The 18397-nt window shown below is 40.0% G+C and overlaps 1 protein-coding gene across 7 annotated transcripts in view; it reads left to right on the top strand.

The window, feature by feature from the left end:
• ZC3H13 (zinc finger CCCH-type containing 13) overlaps positions 1–18397 on the top strand; it is a 95147-nt gene that overhangs the window by 25168 nt on the left and 51582 nt on the right. For all 7 annotated transcript variants that reach the window (XM_070048789.1, XM_017343485.3, XM_002712953.5 and 4 more), the window contains exons 5-7: positions 5700–5808; positions 10674–10813; positions 11697–11857. In XM_070048789.1, the coding sequence (XP_069904890.1) occupies positions 5700–5808; positions 10674–10813; positions 11697–11857 (410 nt within the window). The remainder of the gene's footprint in view (positions 1–5699; positions 5809–10673; positions 10814–11696; positions 11858–18397) is intronic.

The following is an 18397-nucleotide window of genomic DNA, read 5'->3' as shown; positions in this document are numbered from 1 at the left end:
TGTTAAAGTTTATTTGAGTTTATGGTTGTAGTTTGTTTATTTGTGATTCTGGTTATTCTGAGACAAATGAATTTTTTCTTATAACTGTTTCAAATATCTGATAATCCTATTGGATTTTCTGTAGGATAGTATGAGCAAAATAAACTATAGTTCCCTAAGTGCAGGACTAAGTTTCTCTATTATCTGTGGTTCTATAATACTGAAAGGATATGAAATTGCAGATCAGTGAATAATTAGAATATCTTGAAAGGTGTCAAATTATATCTGTTCTGAAAGCTATCGACTAAGCAGGCTGTTGGGCTGAAAAACCAACACTGAGCTATTTTATAGATTAATGACATTTTTGGCCTTAATCAGATGTACCTGATTGTGAACTACATGAAATAATATATGGCAGTAAGTGACAAAGAAGAATAAATTGGATTAATATTAGTTCTAGAGCTCCTGAAAGAAAAGAATTTTCCAGTTGTGTGTTGTGAAACTAAGTATATCTTTAGAGCAGTAGGATTTTGAAGCATTATCCTTTTTTTTTAAACTTTTATTTAATGAATATAAATTTCCAAAGTACAGCTTATGGATTACAATGGCTCCCCCCCCCCATAACTTCCCTCCCACCCGCAACCCTCCCCTTTCCCTCTCCCTCCCCCCTTCCATTCACATCAAGATTCATTTTCAATTCTCTTTATATACAGAAGATCAGTTTAGCATATAGTGTTTGAGTACTAGTTATAGCATTAAATCACAATGTACAGCACATTAAGGACAGAGATCCTACATGAGGAGTAAGTGCACAGTGACTCCTGTTGTTGACTTAACAAATTGACACTCTTGTTTATGGCATCAGTAATCACCCTAGGCTCTTGTCATGAGCTGCCAAGGCTATGGAAGCCCCCTGAGTTCACTGACTCTGATCATATTTAGACAAGGCCATGGTCAAAGTGGAAGTTCTCTCCTCCCTTCAGAGAAAGGTACCTCCTTCTTTGATGACCTGTTCTTTCCACTGGGATCTCACTCGTGGAGATCTTTCATTTAGGTTTTTTTTTTTTTTTTCCTCAGAGTATCTTGGCTTTCCATGCCTGTAATACTCTCATGGGCATTTCAGCCAGATCTGCGTGCCTTAAGAGCTGATTCTGAGGCCAGAGTGCTGTTTAGGACATCTGCCATTCTATGGGTCTGCTGTGTATCTCGCTTCCCATGTTGGATCGTTCTCTCCCTTTTTTATTCTATCAGCTAGTATTTGCAGACACTAGTCTTGTTTATGTGCTCTCTTTAGCTCTTAGTCCTATCATTATGATCAATTGTGAACAAAAATTGATCACCGGGACAAGTGAGATGGCATTGGTACATGCCACTTTGATGGGATTGAATTGGAATCCCCTGGTATGTTTCTAACTCTGCCATTTGAGGTAAGTCAGCTTGAGCATGTCCCGAATTGTACATCTCTTCCCTCTCTTACTCCCACTCTTATATTTAACAGCGATCACTTTTCAGTTAAGTTTCAACACTTGAGAATAACTGTGTATTGATTACAGTATTCAACCAAAAGTGTTAAGTAGAACAAATAAACAAAAAAAATACTAAGAGGGATAACGTATTAAGTTGTTCATCAACAGTCAGGGCAAGGGCTGATCAAGTCACCGTTTCCCATAGTGTTCATTTCACTTTAACAGGTTTCCTTTTTGGTGCTCAGTTAGTTGTCACCGATCGGGGAGAACATATGGTATTTGTCCCTTTGGGACTGGCTTATTTCACTCAGCATAATGTGAAGCATTATTCTTAAAAATAAGAGAAAGAAAACAGTTTTATGTGTAAAAGATTGAGTTCAAGTCCCATTTGCTCTGCTTCTGATCCAACTCCCTGCTAATGGCCCTGCCACCCACATGGAAAACCTGGTTGGAGTTCTAGGCTCCTGGTATTGGCTTGGACCAGTTCAGAGCCTTGCAGACATTTGGAGAGTAAACCAATGGATGGAATAGATCTGTCTCTCTCTCTCTAAGTTGAGCACATCTTTATTTGCCAGCAAAACTTGTTCTTACTTGAAAAGAACCTTGCTGTAGTTTTTACCCAGTTGATGAATGTTTTACTGAAATAATACTAGTATGTTTGATCAGAGACTCTTGCTGCAGACTTTATGACTAATATAGAATATATAAGTAATGAAAAGATCACACTTCTAATGAATATGTTTGAATTTAAGAAAGTACGGTGGTAAGTCATTCAGTTCAAGAATACAGGAAAGTGAAGAAAGCAGACCTGCCACAGTGCATGGGACAAATAATACTGGATTTTATATTTGAGTATGATGAGAGGGAAATAACTGTATTTGATAATGGAATAACATGCCTAAACAAGTTTTATATTGTTGAGGTAGGGCAAATGAGGAAATACTAATTTAAACTAGTTGGCCTTCATAGATGTTATAAAAATGATTTCCTATATTGTGGTCTGAGGTGGGATGATAAGTATTTTTCAAAAAACTCCATACTTGAAATTGTATTGTGGAGCCACATTCGGTCTCTAGTATTTAATAATAGAAGTTATATGAGTATATGATCTGAGTACCATAATTATACTGAAAAACAAACAACTCAAAAGTGACATAATTTCTGTATATACGGTAAATATGAAATATACTTAAGTCATTACTGATAAAATTGGTTGCTACCTTTACAGTTCCAAATCTGGTAAAACCAGTCTCTGTTACAAATTTACAGATTATTTTGTTTATTTCACAGTGCCAGCTCTATTGCTGTGCATTTCTTTTCAGTTATATTTGTAATTGGGTTATAAGATACTTTCAAGTAACAGCACAGAGTATGTTGGTCAATAATTTGGACATAACTTCCTATAAAATACTTCTGGAGTCATTATATATTGAGTGGGTTTAATCTACTGAATACTGAAAAGTTGCATAGGATATAGGATAGTTCCTTTTTTTTTTGACAGGCAGAGTGGACAGTGAGAGAGACAGAGGGAAAGGTCTTACTTTTCCGCTGGTTCACCCCCGCAAATGGCTGCCACAGCCGGCACGCTGTGGCTGGCACACTGCTCTGATCCGAAGCCAGGAGCCAGGTGCTTCCCCCTGGTCTCCCACGCAGGTACAGGGCCCAAGCACTTGGGCCATCCTCCGCTGCCTTCCCGGACCACAGCAGAGAGCTGGCCTGGAAGAGGCAACCGGGACTAGAACCCGGGGTGCCAGCGCCGCAGCGGAGGATTCTTAGTGTTCCATGAGATATATTTTAAGAATCAAAATGGATTGTGTTCTTTTTATCTTCTATGGAAACAGGAGCCCATTTCTTCTTTCTTGACCCTTTACCAATTTTTTTTAAAAAAAGATTTATTTGAAAGGCTCAGTGAGAGAAAGAGAGAGGTCTTCCCTTCATTGGTTTACTCCCCAAATTGACACACTGGCCTGGGCTCGGCCAAGGTGAAGCCAGGAGACAGGAACTCCATCCAGGTTTCCTACATGGGTAGCAGGGCTCAGGTAATCTGGCCATTTGCTTTTCCAGGTGCAGTAGCAGGTACCTAGATTGGAAGCAGAGCAGCTGGGACTTGAATCCGCACTCCCATAGGAGATGCCAGTGCTGTGGTCCACAGCTTAACTCACTGTGTCACAATGCTGGCCCCTCATAGATTTTTTTAATGGTTTTTGTCAATCTTCAATGTTTTAGCAACAATCATACATATTAATCTTTTTAAAAAAGATTTATTTATTTATTTGAAAGTCAGAGTTACACAGAGAGAGGATAGGCAGAGAGAGAGAGAGAGAGGTCTTCCATCCGATGGTTCATTCCCCAGTTGGCTGCAATGGCCGGAGCTGTGCCAATCCGAAGCTAGGGGCCAGGAGCTTCTTCTGGGTCTGCCACACGGGTGCAGGGGCCCAAGGACTTGGGCCATCCTCTATTGCTTTCCCAGGCCATAGCATAGAGCTGGATTGGAAGTGAAGCAGCCGGGTCTCGAACCAGCGCCCATATGGGATGCTGGCCCTTCAGGCCAGGGCATTAACCTGCTGCGCCACAGCGCCGGCCCCCATATTAGTCATTTTGCAAGTTTTACATCATTACTTTATGCCTAAATATGTAAACTTTGGGGCAATTATAATATATAGCAGAGTTCTTTAAGAGGACTTCAAAGAGTAGTTTGTATTTTAAGGAAACAAATCATATGGCTGGTAATACTCAGAAAGAACTTTGAGCACTTAATGTCTTCATGGTTTAGTGTCTTATATAATTAGTAGTGTTAATAAAGAGAATTTCATTGTGGTGGAAAAATAATTATGTGACACTGGTTATTCTCTTTTCTTGCCATGCAGTAAAATGTAGTTTGGGTCTTATGTAATAAAATGTTTAATTTTATAAACTGAATTACTGTTCTATTTTGTGTATAGGCTAGTGTTATATCTGAAATGAGATGTAAAACCTGATTTTTAGCTACAGAAGGACCAATTTACTAATGATTTCAGCTACCATTTGGTTTTATCACAATAGATAAAATCTGTTTTTTAAAAAGCACTCAAAATTATTAAATGAGTCCAAGTTGATCTTCAGATGTGTAGGAAAATGACTATTATTTCAGTTAATGATGAGTCTTAGATTAATTTTGAGATTCTACTATGAATGAATTAGCCCTTATTTATTTATTTTTAATTTGAGAGACAATTTTTTTTTTTTATTTGAGAGGCAGAGTTACACAGAGTGGTCTCTCTCTCTCTCTCTCTTTTTTTTTTTTTTTAATTTGACAGGCAGAGTTAGACAGTGAGAGAGAGAGACAGAGAGAAAGGCCTTCCTTCCGTTGGTTCACTCCCCAAATGGCCACTATGGCCGGAGCATTGCGCTGATCTGAAGCCAGGAGCCAGCTGCTTTTCTCCTGGTCTCCCATGCGGGTGCAGGGCCCAAGTACTTGGGCCATCCTCCACTGCCTTCCCGAGCCACAGCAGAGAGCTGGAGTGGAAGAGGAGCAACCGGGACTAGAACCTAGCACCCATATGGGATGCCGGCGCCTCAGGCGGAGGATTACCAAGTGAGCCAGGGTGCTGACCAGAGATACAGTGATCTTAATCCACTGGTTCACTCCCCAAAAGGCCACCATGGCCAGAGCTGGGTCAATCCAAAGCCAGGAGCTGGGAGCTTCTTCCAGGTCTTCCACTTGAGTGCAAGGGCCCAAGGACTTGGGCCACCTTCCACAGCTTTCCCAGGCCATTAGCAGGGAGCTGGATCAGAAGTGGAGCATCTGGGACTCACACTGGTACACATATGGGATGCCTGCACTGCAGGTGGAGGCTTAAACTACTATGCCACAGCACTGGTCCCAACTTAGTTATTTTTATATATGGCCACTTAAAACTTCTTCTATCATATTTTATTCATTTTACTTCGTTTTTTCTCCAGTGATTTTCACATAGAAACTCAGTATGTAGCAGGATATCAAGTGCCTAATAAATTACTAGATTTGCATTATATATATTAAAATCTTAACTACCAACTACTGTTCTTAAGTAGCATAGATACAGTATATACTTTTCATTGGGGTGCTGCAGTAGAACCTGTCATTTCACCTACTTATGGATAAGGCACTATTTATAAAACCAGGTCTTTGATAAATTATAGATGAAGGAAATTCAAATGTTTTGTATTGCAGTACCTATCTTGGGGAGTTTTTAAAAAATATACTAAATATGTATGTATGTATATACTTTTTAGAAAGAATCTTCAAGAGGGAGACATAGGGAAAAGGAAGACATAAAAATCACTAAGGAGAGAACTCCAGAAAGTGAAGAAGAAAATGTAGAATGGGAAACTAATAGAGATGGTGAGTTTCTTTCTTTCTTTTTTATTTATATAAGGTGAACAGATTTCATGTATTTCATATATAGAGATTGTGAGGTTCAAAATCTTTGCTTATATAGACAGTCTTCCTTTCACTTACAGACTTTTTGTGGCCTTCAAAACACCTTTCAAATATCATCTCCTGATTGTTTCAGTCATCTTACTGATTTATTCGTATCTTACTGACTTATAAGGCAGAAATAGACATGTAGTAGCAGTACAAAGGCAGAGAAAGCAGTTTGTGCTGCATATGTTAACTTCCCCATCTGTCCTCCCCTCCCATGAAACTTATCACAGTTCTTTGGAATTTTATTACCTTTGTAAATTTTAAAATTCCTTAATACTAATACTTAAATCAATGTTTATTATTTCACGTAAATTCTAAAAGTAAGATTATTTTAGCCTTTTGGACTTGGGAAAATTAGTTCCAAAAATGTTGGCTTTCCTTTTTTAGCAAAAATTGAAGTCAGATAATTAAACCCTGGTATTTATTCATAAAAAGTCAACAAAATCATCTTTGAATCGTTATCTTAACAAATAAATAATTGTTTTCACTCCATAAATGTTCTTTCTACCTCTTTGGAGGTAGAGTGTTCTAGGAGGTGAGCACTGTAACATTAGATTACCAAATGTGGAGAAAGGGAACTGTTGAATGCATTGGATATGCTAGACATGTAATTATCTCAGTATTGTAATAGCTTTGTTACTCTTACAAATGACAAAACAGTTTAGGAATTTAAGCAACTCTCCATGTAGGAACCTGAAAACTTAGAATAGGGATTAGAAAATTACCTGTTGTGGGCCAGTCACCTGTTTTTCCAAATGAAGTTGTATTGGAACACACCCATGCCCATTTGGTTACACATTGTGAGTGGCAGTTGAGGTATAGCGACTGAGGTGAATCCTTGTAATAGGGAAATAAAGACCTGTAAACCTGAAGTATTTACTCTAAATCTTTTTTTAAAGAGTTATTTATTTATTTGAAAGTCAGAATTACACAACGAGAGGAGAGGCAGAGAGAGAGAGGGAGGGAGGTGTCTTCCATCCGCTGGTTCACTCCCCAGTGAGAGAGAGAGAGAGAGAGAGAGGTGTCTTCTATCCGCTGGTTCACTCCCCAGTTTGCTGCAATGGCTGGATCTGTGCCAATCTGAAGCCAGGAGCAAGGAGCTTCTTCCAGGTCTCCCCATGTGGGTGCAGGGGCCCAAGGACTTGGGCCATCCTCTATTGCTTTCCCAGGGCATAGCATAGAGCTGGATCAGAAGTGGAGCAGCCGGGTATCAAACCAGAGCTTTAGGCCAGGGCATTCACCCACTGCACCACAGCACTGGCCCTTACTCTAAATCTTAGAATGAATGCAAAGACTTAAAGATTAAGACCCTCAATGTCTCTTCAGTATTGGAACATCAGACTTATTAAGGAAATCTGTTCCATCTTTGGGTAGTGTGATAGGTTGAAAAGTCCTTCTGATTAGTTTTTTAGAGATTTCATAGTCCCAACTTAATGCCTCTTCTACAAATACTGGCAACTAGCATCCCATTGTGGTTGACTGATTAGTTAATATATTGAAATAAACCACTACATATAATGACTTCAAGGTGGGATAGCTAACTTTTCCTAAATACTAAGGGATTAACTGTTCACACGTCAGATGTCTCTTATTTCAATTTCAGTTATTTTTGATGAAAAACATCTTTTTATTTTAATTATTTTGCATGAAAACATTTTAAAATGTATTAGATACTTTAAGAATAAAAATTTACATTTTCTCATTATAATAATGTTTGTCAGTTTTTGAAAATTTAAGATTTAGAAAGGCCTCCTTGTTTTCATAGTAGCTGTGTCTGATCCTTTCCTTAAGTCTCTGTCTCTTTGATTCCTCTTTCTTGAATCTACCACACAGAGATAATGGAACTGTATATCCTGGATGTCCCTCAACTTCTTGCTACCTCATTACCACGTACACAAACTAGTGTTTTATTCTTGTCTAAACTGTTGTACTTCTGTCATATTCTGGCAGAGGCCTTCCTTCTGTATAATGTTAATATATTGCTTGTATACTAAAGCTTTAACATCTATTTTCTCTTCTCCCCATATATTACTTTTGGGTACCAACATGATTAATTATTCTCACTTAAGAACTCATTCCTTAAAATAGTTCTACACCTTACTCTCTCTCCTTTTTCAACTTGATACTTAGTAGTCTTTGGACCCAATTCAACTAAAACAGTTCTTCAAGGTCACTAGTAATCACCAAATTGCTGAATAAATGGAGATATTCTTATCTCTGTCTCATATAGCCTTTTGCAACATTTTACATCTCCAAGTGGTCTTTTCTTCTGGAAAAAATGTTTCCCCTTGGCTTTCATCTATCACTCTTCAATTGTTAGTTTTCTTATTCAAGTCCTTTAGTCGTACACATAAGAAAACTTCAAAAAGTTCATGGAAAAGTAGTATTGAATGGCAAGTTTATTTTTGTATAAAAAAATTCTCTAAATCCATGCAGTTTTCTTCCCAATCAGCATTTTCTGTGAACTTTTTGAAAGCCCTTCACAAAGGCTCCTTCTTTTCTAGCATTCTGTCTCTTAAATGTTGATTTACAAGACTTTCTATTTTTCTTAAGAAAAATCTAATGTAATAAAATGATTTTATTACAAGAACCTTTTATAAAGAAGACTTTTTTTTTGTTTGATTTTGATTTTTTATTTTTTTGACAGGCAGAGTGGACAGTGAGAGAGAGAGACAGAGAGAAAGGTCTTCCTTTGCCGTTGGTTCACCCTCCAATGGCCGCCGTGGCTGGCGCGCTGCGGCCGGCGCACCGCGCTGATCCGATGGCAGGAGCCAGGTGCTTCTCCTGGTCTCCCATGGGGTGCAGGGCCCAAGGACATGGGCCATCCTCCACTGCACTCCCTGGCCACAGCAGAGAGCTGGCCTGGAAGAGGGGCAACCGGGACAGAATCCGGAGTGCCGGCGCTGCAAGGCGGAGGATTAGCCTAGTGAGCTGCGGCGCTGGCCAAGAAGACTCTTAAAAGTAGAATAGAAATGCCTTCAATAGTAGTTTACATACGAAACATTCATGTGATAATTTCTTATGTTTTCCCTTAATTGAAGCTCACAGGCTTTGTTAATTGTGTATACCTATGTATATCTCTGTGATGTAAAAGTATTTATGAAGAAATAGTGAAGTCTGGGATTAGTTGCCTCAGTCCCCATAGAGTGAGACTAAATTCGCTTAACAGAGTTACTTTTGCGTTGTCAGTGCAGTATGATGTACAATTTTGACTAGACTCAGATGATACTGATACATAGCAGTGTTTCTCAAACTTTCATTTTGGGATACTTTTGTACTCTTTTTAAGCACCCAAAGACCTTTTATCTCTGGATTATGTTTTAATAATTGCCATATTGAACATTGAATCTGAAAAATTTTAAAATACTAACTCATTTAACATTGACAGAAATAAACTCAATATATACTTTTTATGAAAAATAACCAAAATTTTTAAGAGATATAAAGATTTAAATGTTTCTGCAGATCATTTTAATATCTGACTTAATGGAATATAATTAGATTTTCCTATCTGCTTCTGCCTTCAGTTGGTTAACAATATCATATCTTCTGGAAAACTCCACTGTGTACTCATGAGAGATTTAGTAAATCTAGAAAATAATGTAATATTATAGAAATAGTTTTGATCTTGGGTCCAGTGTTGTGGCACAGGAGATTAAGCCACCATTTGCCAGGTTGGCATCCCATATCAGAGTGCTCATTTAAGTCCCAGCCATCCTGCTTCCCATCCAGCTTCCTGTTAATGCACCTGGGAAGGCAGCAGAAGATGGTTGAAAGGCAGAGAGAGGCAGAAGCAGAGAAAGAGAGGGGTCTTCCATCTGCTGGTGTACCCCTCAAACGGCCAAAATGACCAAAGCTGAACTGATCTGAAGTCAGGAGCCAGGAGCTTCTTCTGAGTCTCCCACACGGATGCAGGGAGCCAAGGACTTGGACCATCTTCTACTGCTTTCCCAGGCCATAGCAGAGAGCTGGATCAGAAGCGGAACAGCCAAGGCTTGAACTGGTGCCCATATGGGGTGCTGGCATTGCAGGTGGCGTCTTTACCCGCTACACCACAGCACCAGCCCCAAGCTATATTTTTATACCCTATAAGAAACCTCTTTCAATCCCTTCTTATGCCCCTACACTTCCCAGCCTCTGGCAGTCCCTGTTCTATTCTCTGTATCTGTGAAGTCAACTTTTTTTTTTCCCCAAAGATGTATTTATTTATTTGAAAGAGTTACAGAAAGGAAGGGAAAGACACACAGAGAGATCCTTCATCTGCTGATTCAACTGCCCAAATGGCCACAACAGCCAGGGCTGGGCCAGGCCGAAGCCAGGAGCCAGGAACTTCAACCAGGTCTCCCATGTGGGTAGTACAAGCCCAGAGACTTGGGTCATCTACCACTGCTTTTCCCAACCATTAGCAGGGAGTTGGATGGGAAGTGGAACATCTGGGACATGAACTGGCACCCATAGGGGACTGGTATTCCAGGTGGTGGCTTTACTTCTATATCATAACATCAGTCCCAAATTCAACTTTTTAAACTTCCAGATATGAATGAAAATATGCAGTCTTTGACTATGCTTGGCTTATTTGTACTTAACATAATGTCCTGTAATTAATTGTGATTTTCATCCTTTACAGAAATGGTACCTATTCCTTTTACCTTTAGAAGTTTGTTACTCTCATTCAAGAATCTGCCATTTTATTTCTATAAAAATAGTTGAAAATTTTTATAGTTTTTGGTATAGATAATTGTGATTGTTTCTGACAATCCATGGGCTTTTTTATTTTAAAGATTCTGACAATGGAGATATTAATTATGATTATGTTCATGAGTTATCACTGGAAATGAAACGTCAGAAAATTCAGAGGGAATTAATGAAGCTGGAACAAGAAAACATGGAGAAGAGAGAAGAAATTATCATTAAAAAGGAGGTATGCCATTTATTACAATAAATATGTTAGTAATTAATGTAAACATGCATATTGATGAGAAAAATCAAAGCTTACTGCATCTTAAGTTATACTAGGATATTAATATATTGATCCACTCAGTGTACATCAGCTGTTTCTGTTAATCATTTAATCTTCACAATCCCTTAGATAAATAGGAATTATTTTTGCTTTTGAACAAGTGGGCAAAATTGTTGGAGATAGACATCAGCTAATGGGAAATGGAGTTTGAGTCTATGTGTCTGCCTTGTTTCTTTTTTAAATTTTATTGTTTATTTATTTATTTTATTTATTTAAAAGACAGATGGAGAGAAAGGGAGAGAGTGTGCTCTCTCTCCTAGTCCCCAAGTGTCGGCAATAGCCAAAACTGAGCCTTACCAAAGCTAGGAAACAGGAGCTCAATCCAGGTTTCCTGTGTAAATGGCAGGGGCTTAATTACTTGAACCATCACCTGCTACCTCCCAGGATGCATATTGCCAGGACACTGGAATCGGGTGTGAGCTTTTACTTTAACCCAGGCACTCTGATATGGGATGCGAATGTCTCAAATGGCATCTTAACTGCTAGGCCAACAGCCAGCCCTTCTTATTTCTTTTTTAAAGAATAGAGATATAATTCATTTGAATATAATTTATGATTTTTCTGAGGTTATTTTGAAATTCATAGTTATAATTTGTTTTATTGGTATTAGTGTATGTTAAGGGAGTTAATTATCGTATTGGCTAAAAGCATGGGTTCAGGAGTCTAATATCAGTACATGATGCCCATAATGACAATTTTTAATCTGATATTTTAAAATACATGCTTTTTTTGAACAATGAGTAGAGAAGTTCCTCAGTTAACTTACTGATTTTTATTTTGAAAGGTTTCACCGGATGTGATTAGATCAAAATTGTCTCCATCACCTTCTCTAGGAAAGTCTGGTAAATCTCCAAAGCGGAAATCAAGCCCCAAGTCGTCTTCTTCAGCTAACAAGAAAGACAGGAAGACATCTGCAGTATCTTCTCCCCTGTTGGACCAGCAGAGGTCAGTAGGGATAATTATTGCTGGAATAAAAAGAGCTTTTTCTCAAGTGAGATTACAAAGAACTAGAAGGTTATAAAATGGTATTTTTAAATACTTGGTGTATATTTTCCTCTAAAAATGTGAAATGTTTTGGTGAAAAGAAAATGATAGAGAACTATAAAAGAAAGGCATGTCATGTTCACATATGTGTCAGAGCTTTTCATTTTCTAAGAAATATAAACAATACATTGATGTTTATGATACTTGTGCATGTGTTTGTACTTTCAATTATATGTATTATCTTTTAATTTATAATATTTCTTTCATCTGTTTCATCATATTACAGATATATCATTGTAACTTTCCTTCTACAACTTGCTTTTTCAGTTACTATTTTTTTTGCATTTATCCATATTGTTATGTATAGTCTTAGTTCATTCATTTTAGTATTTAGACTTTGTATTTATGTACTTTTCTGTTGAACAGTTTATGTGATTTCCAGCTTCTAGTTTATTAACTTTCTTCTTTGTTTACATGATTAAGCAACTAAATTCTTTATGGTATATACCTAAGAGCATGAGTGTATTATTTAGAATTATTTTAGTAGCTATTTGAATAAATAAAAATAGAAATAGAATAAATAAATAAAAATCTAGATGATAAAATATTACCACATTGAGAGACTACATAGGAGACTTTTTTCATTTAATATCACTTTATATATTTAAATTTTTTTTAATTTATAAAATTTTTATTAATATAAAGGTAGGGAATTTCATGTATTTCATTGATACAGTTCTGAGAAGATAACCACATTTATCTCTCTTCCTCCCTCCCTAAAGCTACAATTACTGCCAAATTAAAATTCACACTTTTCCTTGAAAGGTGGCATTTTCCTTTGGCATTAATTGTGTGATATAGTCTGATGGTAAGATTTATCCTGATAAGTGAGATACATTGTGATTTAAAACCATATATTATCTGTTTTGTCTGTGTGCATTTTTAATCTTAGCTTTTATTAGGTAAGCTAAATTTTTCTTTATAGTTTTTTTACATAAAGGAATATGAGATATAGTTAAGGTCTTTTATCTTTTTTTCTTTAATTTTTGCAATACTTTCAATTTACTTTATAATCAAAGGCTTAATACAGCACTAACCATAATGTTCAGGAAGTAAAACATAGAAGAGCACAGTTCCACAAGAATACAGATAGGGGCTATAATCAATAATCAGATCAAAAGATGTCAGTTTTATTCTTAATTTTTTTGTATTTTCTACATAACAGAAAACATGAAACTTAATAAATTTTATTTAATTAAAGTGCATATGCTCATTTTATTTAAACAAAAAACTGACCCAAAATTCTCTTCCCTCCCAATATTTGATCAGCTGGAAAACCCTGTCTGTATGAACTCTTAATGAAATTCATATTTATCTCCTTGTTTCTAGAGATTCTCACTCTATTTCAGACTCCAGCTACTTTTTAATTAAGTTACTATATCACCCTAGTATTTACTTTCTGTAATATCTATCCCTGGACAAAGATATACATTTTCATTCATTTACTCCAACCCATTCATTTTATAGTTGCTGTCAGAGAAATCTTAAAAGAAAAATTTCAGTCAAGTTATCATTCCATTGAAAAACCCAGTGGTTTTCCATTCTGTATAATGAAATTCAGATTCATTAGCATGGCAGTCATACTTTGATCTTTCTGTCTTAACCAATATTCTTGTCTGTTTTCCTACTACCTTTTTCTATCCTGAATCTTTGAATCTCTAGCTCAAATTCTGTATTTCCCATTAAGTTTCCCCACTTTTCACTTAACATAAATTCTTTTACCTTTAGGTACCTATCAGGTTTTGTATATGCCTTCCTGTTAATAGTAATTGCCTTTTGCATTATATTTCAGCTGTGGCATGTGTGTTTTACAACTTCTATTAAGTTTAAGCTCCTTGAAGATTGAGATCTCAGTGGTTCATTGTCCTGTCTTCCCCTAGCACTTACTTTATATAGAGCTTTGCACTGTAATAAGGCATTCACTAAAATTGACTTGATCCTTTCCTTACTAGGACTGAGTAAATATTGCAGAGGGAAAAGGAAGAGATTGAACTGTAGAGTGATGCAATCTACCCTACTTGCTCTTTGATTTCATCCTCTTCGTATAACCTCTCTACTTTGTTAGTAACTCGTTCTTTGATAAATATTTCTCATGAATAACATTGATTTAACTACTGTATTTCCTGGATTCTACTATATTGTTAACTTTAAAATGTACCATTAACTTCATAATAGGAGCAAAAGAGCCTGGAAAAGAGTTCCATTAAAAATACAAAGAAAACATTGATTTAAATATACCATTTCTTCAGCTGTACAGTTTATATTGCCTAGAGTATGTCAAGTAATCAACTTCTAATTTCATTGCTAATTCTTACTATAAGCTGTTTGTAGACATATAAGGTATGCGTATGGATTAGCATTTCAGGTAGAATTCAGTGGAGTATTTCATTCCATGTAAGTAAATTAGCTGAGGTGACAATCAGATAAACAAACTCCGTGGTCTTACTAGGTTATCATATTGAATAGAAGATACAATTACTGCCAAATTAAAATTCACACTTTTTCTTGAAAGGTGGCATTTTCCTTTAGCATTAATTGTGTGATATAGTCTGATGGTAAGATTTATCCCGATAAGTGAGATACGTTGTGATTTAAAGCCATATATTACATGTTTTGTCTATGTGCATTTTTAATCTTAGCTTTTATTGAGTAAGCTAAATTTGACTTTTGTCGCTCCCCCTCTTCATGGAGGAACGACACAGGACCCTGCGCTGTTCTTTCGTCTGCTCGGCCCTCCCCGGGTTTGCTGCTGGTTCTTCCCGGGTTGGCTACTATCCCTTCCACCTCCGTGGAAGGGCAGTTCCCCCTGGCCGCATTCCCCACTTCCGCAGGGGAGCGGCACACCGCCGGCCGGCTCTCTGGGGGGCTGCACGGGTGTTCCTTTAGATGTTCCCCATAGATGTTCCTGGTGCATGCCGTCTCTCTCCTCCTTTATAGTCCTCCTCCGCCAATCCTAACTCGGCTGCCCACACGCCGAGTACGCTGCTCTCCTCCAATCAGGAGCAAGTCCTACAATTTATTAGTTGAACTGGAGGCAGCTGTGCGGAAGCTGTTTACTTCTCTCCCAGCGCCATATTGTGGGAGAGCAGATGCATAGAATAAGTCTTAATTCGAGTAACTTAGTCTAGTCCGGATTGCTCCCCACAGATCCCCCTTTCTTTTTATTTTTGGCGTTGATACGCGCCTGTCTTCGGTGTCCCGCGGCACACACTCTGCTCTACTTGCTAGAGTTGCCACAGGCTCTTACAAGTCCTATCAGGCAAACCGAATCCGGGTCCTCTCTTCGCCATGTTGTGAGGAGGTTTTTAGGCGCTGATGCGTGCCTGTGTTCGGTGCCCTGCAGCGCATGCTCTGCTCTGCCTGCAGGGGACTTACAAGACCTATCAGGCAAACCGAATCCAAGCCTTCTCATTGCCTTTTTGTGGGGGAGACTTATTAGTGTTGGTTCGTGCCTATCTTCGGTGACCTGCAGCTCATACTCTGGTCGAGCTGCTTGCTGGCGCTTACCGCCTTAAATCAGGCAGACCGAATCCAAGCTTAATATTGTTGTATTGTGGGGAAGCCTTACTGATGTTAATTCGTGCCTGTCTTCGGTGACCTGCGGCGCATAAGCTGCTAGCTGCCCGCAGGTGCTCATCGCCTCACTTGATTAGGCAGACCGAATCCAAGCTCTCACATTGCAGTGTTGTAGGGAGGCCTTTTTATTTCTCTATTTCTCTATCTCCGGGCATTCCTATTTCTCCCATTTTACTTCTATCTTCCAGCATTCCTATTTTTCTCACTTTACTTCTAAACTTCTGTTTCTCTTATCCCTGCGGCTTCCCGCTCTCATTCTTATCCCCGCGGCTTCCCGGCTGCGCCCGCCCCGAGGCTGCTTCTCGGCGGCTTCCCGGCTGAGCCGCTTCAGCCCGCGCCTCTCTCATCTGCGCAGCTTCCCGGCTCCTCGCCCCGCCGGCGCCCGCCCCGCGGCGGCTTCACAGCTCTGCGCGGCTTCCTGGCGCCTCGCCCCGCCGGCGGGTTCCCGGCTCTGCGCGCACGCTCCGCGGTCTCCACGCACTTCGCGCCCGCACCACGGCCTCGCGCCAACGCCCCGTGCTCTCTCTGCACGCGGCGGCTTCCGCGAATGTTTCCGCCACCACCGGCATTCAGTCCAAGTTCCCCGGACTAACCTGGCGAATTCTGGCGGCCCACGTCTCTGCCTCTGGTTCCAGATCTTCGCCTCTTGCTCCCCAGGGTGACTTGAAGAATTCCAAGATGGCTTGGCCTGCACTCGCGGCTTCATCCTCCCTAACATTTTTCTCTACCCGGTGTGTTTCCCTAAGTTTTCTTCCAACAATATTCCTCCCTCATTTCTCCTGGCCTCTCCCCACAGTCCGTATCCAAGTCTAAGTTTCTTATAGGTTTCACTTTCACTTTCAACCTGCAGTCCGTATCTGAGTCTAAGTTTCTTCTTGCTTTCACTTTAAATCCTAACTTCTTTCCCACAGTCCATATCCGAGTCTATGCCTAGGCTTTCAATAGCTTCTTCCGGCACCTAGGCTCTTTGCTAGTCTCTCTCTCCGGTATTTTCCCATTTCTTCCCGTTTCTTCCGTCCTAAGTTTCCTATCCGAGTCACGGCACCATTATGTCGCTCCCCGTCTTCGTGGAGGAGCAACACTGAACCCTGCGCTGTTCTTTCGTCTGCTCGGCCCTCCCCGGGTTTGCTGCTGGTTCTTCCCGGGCTGGCCACTATCCCTTCCACCTCCGTGGAAGGGCAGTTCCCCCTGGCCACATTCCCCACTTCCGCAGGGGAGCGGCACACCGCCGGCCGGGTCTCTCGGGGGCTGCACGGGTGTTCCTTTAGATGTTCCCCATAGATGTTCCTGGTGCATGCCGTCTCTCTCCTCCTTTATAGTCCTCCTCCGCCAATCCTAACTCGGCTGCCCACACGCCGAGTACGCTGCTCTCCTCCAATCAGGAGCAAGTCCTACAATTTATTAGTTGAACTGGAGGCAGCTGTGCGGAAGCTGTTTACTTCTCTCCCAGCGCCATATTGTGGGAGAGCAGATGCATAGAATAAGTCTTAATTCGAGTAACTTAGTCTAGTCCGGATTGCTCCCCACAACTTTATAGTTTTTTTATATCAAGGAGTCTGAGATATGTCAAAAGCTGTTCAGAAACAATGATTTTAGAGAGAAATAAAGTATCTAAAATTGATGGAAGTAGGGAAATGGGGTCAGTTGTTCATCTTTTGCTTTCTGTTTTGTTTTTTTTTTTGTTTTTGTTTTTTTTTTTTTTTTGACATGCAGAGTGGACGGTGAGAGAAAGAGACAGAGAGAAAGGTCTTCCTTTTGCCGTTGGTTCACCGTCCAATGGCCGCCGCACCCGGCACGCTGCGGCCGGCACACCGCACTGATCCGATGGCAGGAGCCAGGTGCTTCTCCTGGTCTCCCGTGGGGTGCAGGGCCCAAGCACTTGGGCCATCCTCCACTGCACTCCAGGCCACAGCAGAGAGCTGGACTGGAAGAGGGGCAACCGGAACAGAATCCGGCGCCCCGACCGGGACTAGAACCCGGAGTGCCGGCGTCGCAAGGTGGTGGATTAGCCTATTGAGCCACGGCACCGGCCTTTTGTTTTTGGCTTTTAAGATTTATTTGAAAGTTAGAACTACAGAGGGAGAGGGAAAGAAAGATAGCTCTTCCATCTGCTGATTTACTCCCCAGAATGGCTGCAACATCTGGGGCTGGACCAGGCTGAAGCCAGAGCCTGGAAGGATCCAAGTGTCCCATGGGGGTGACAGGGGCCCATATATTCAATCTGTCTTGTGCTGTTTTTCCCAGGAGCATTAACAGGGAGCTGGATCCTAAGTGGAACCAGTGCTCTTATGGGATTCTGCCCTTGTGCATGGTGACTTAACCTACTACGCCACAACGTTGTCCCCTTGCCTTAGCTTTTAGCCACTGGTTAGGGTGCCTATAGGCCATATCAGAGTGCCTGGGTTCAAATCCTAGCTCTGCTCCCAATTCAAGCTTCCTACTAGAATGTACCTTAGGAGGCCACAGATGATGGCTCAAGTAATTTGGTTCCTGCCACCTGTGTGGGAGACCTGGATTGAGTTCCTGGCTCTTAGCTTTGGCCTGGCCCATTCCTGACCATTGCGGGCTTGTAGGCAAGTGGACTCTGTCACAAACAGACTCTGTACCACTAATCAGTTGACTAAAAAAAAAAAAATTGAAAAATATTATTAACTTCAGAATACACAAAACCAATTTTGGCCCCTTCTATTTGAAAGCAGTGTAGCACAATTATGTTTTCCAACCATGTATATTTTTGAAGGTAATGTGAAAAAATTCTGTACTTTAGTGTGTTAGGATAGTCCGTGGAATAATAGCTGAGTCCCCAAATATCAGTGGTTCAGCGCAATAAAAGTTTATTTCTCCAGTGAGGTGAAACTGGGTGTT

Source organism: Oryctolagus cuniculus, chromosome 9, assembly GCF_964237555.1.
Source record: "Oryctolagus cuniculus chromosome 9, mOryCun1.1, whole genome shotgun sequence".
In the NCBI taxonomy this organism is placed as follows: Eukaryota; Metazoa; Chordata; class Mammalia; order Lagomorpha; family Leporidae; genus Oryctolagus; species Oryctolagus cuniculus.
Note: the sequence above shows the minus strand (reverse complement) of the source record. Positions and strands in the feature narration are given on the sequence as shown.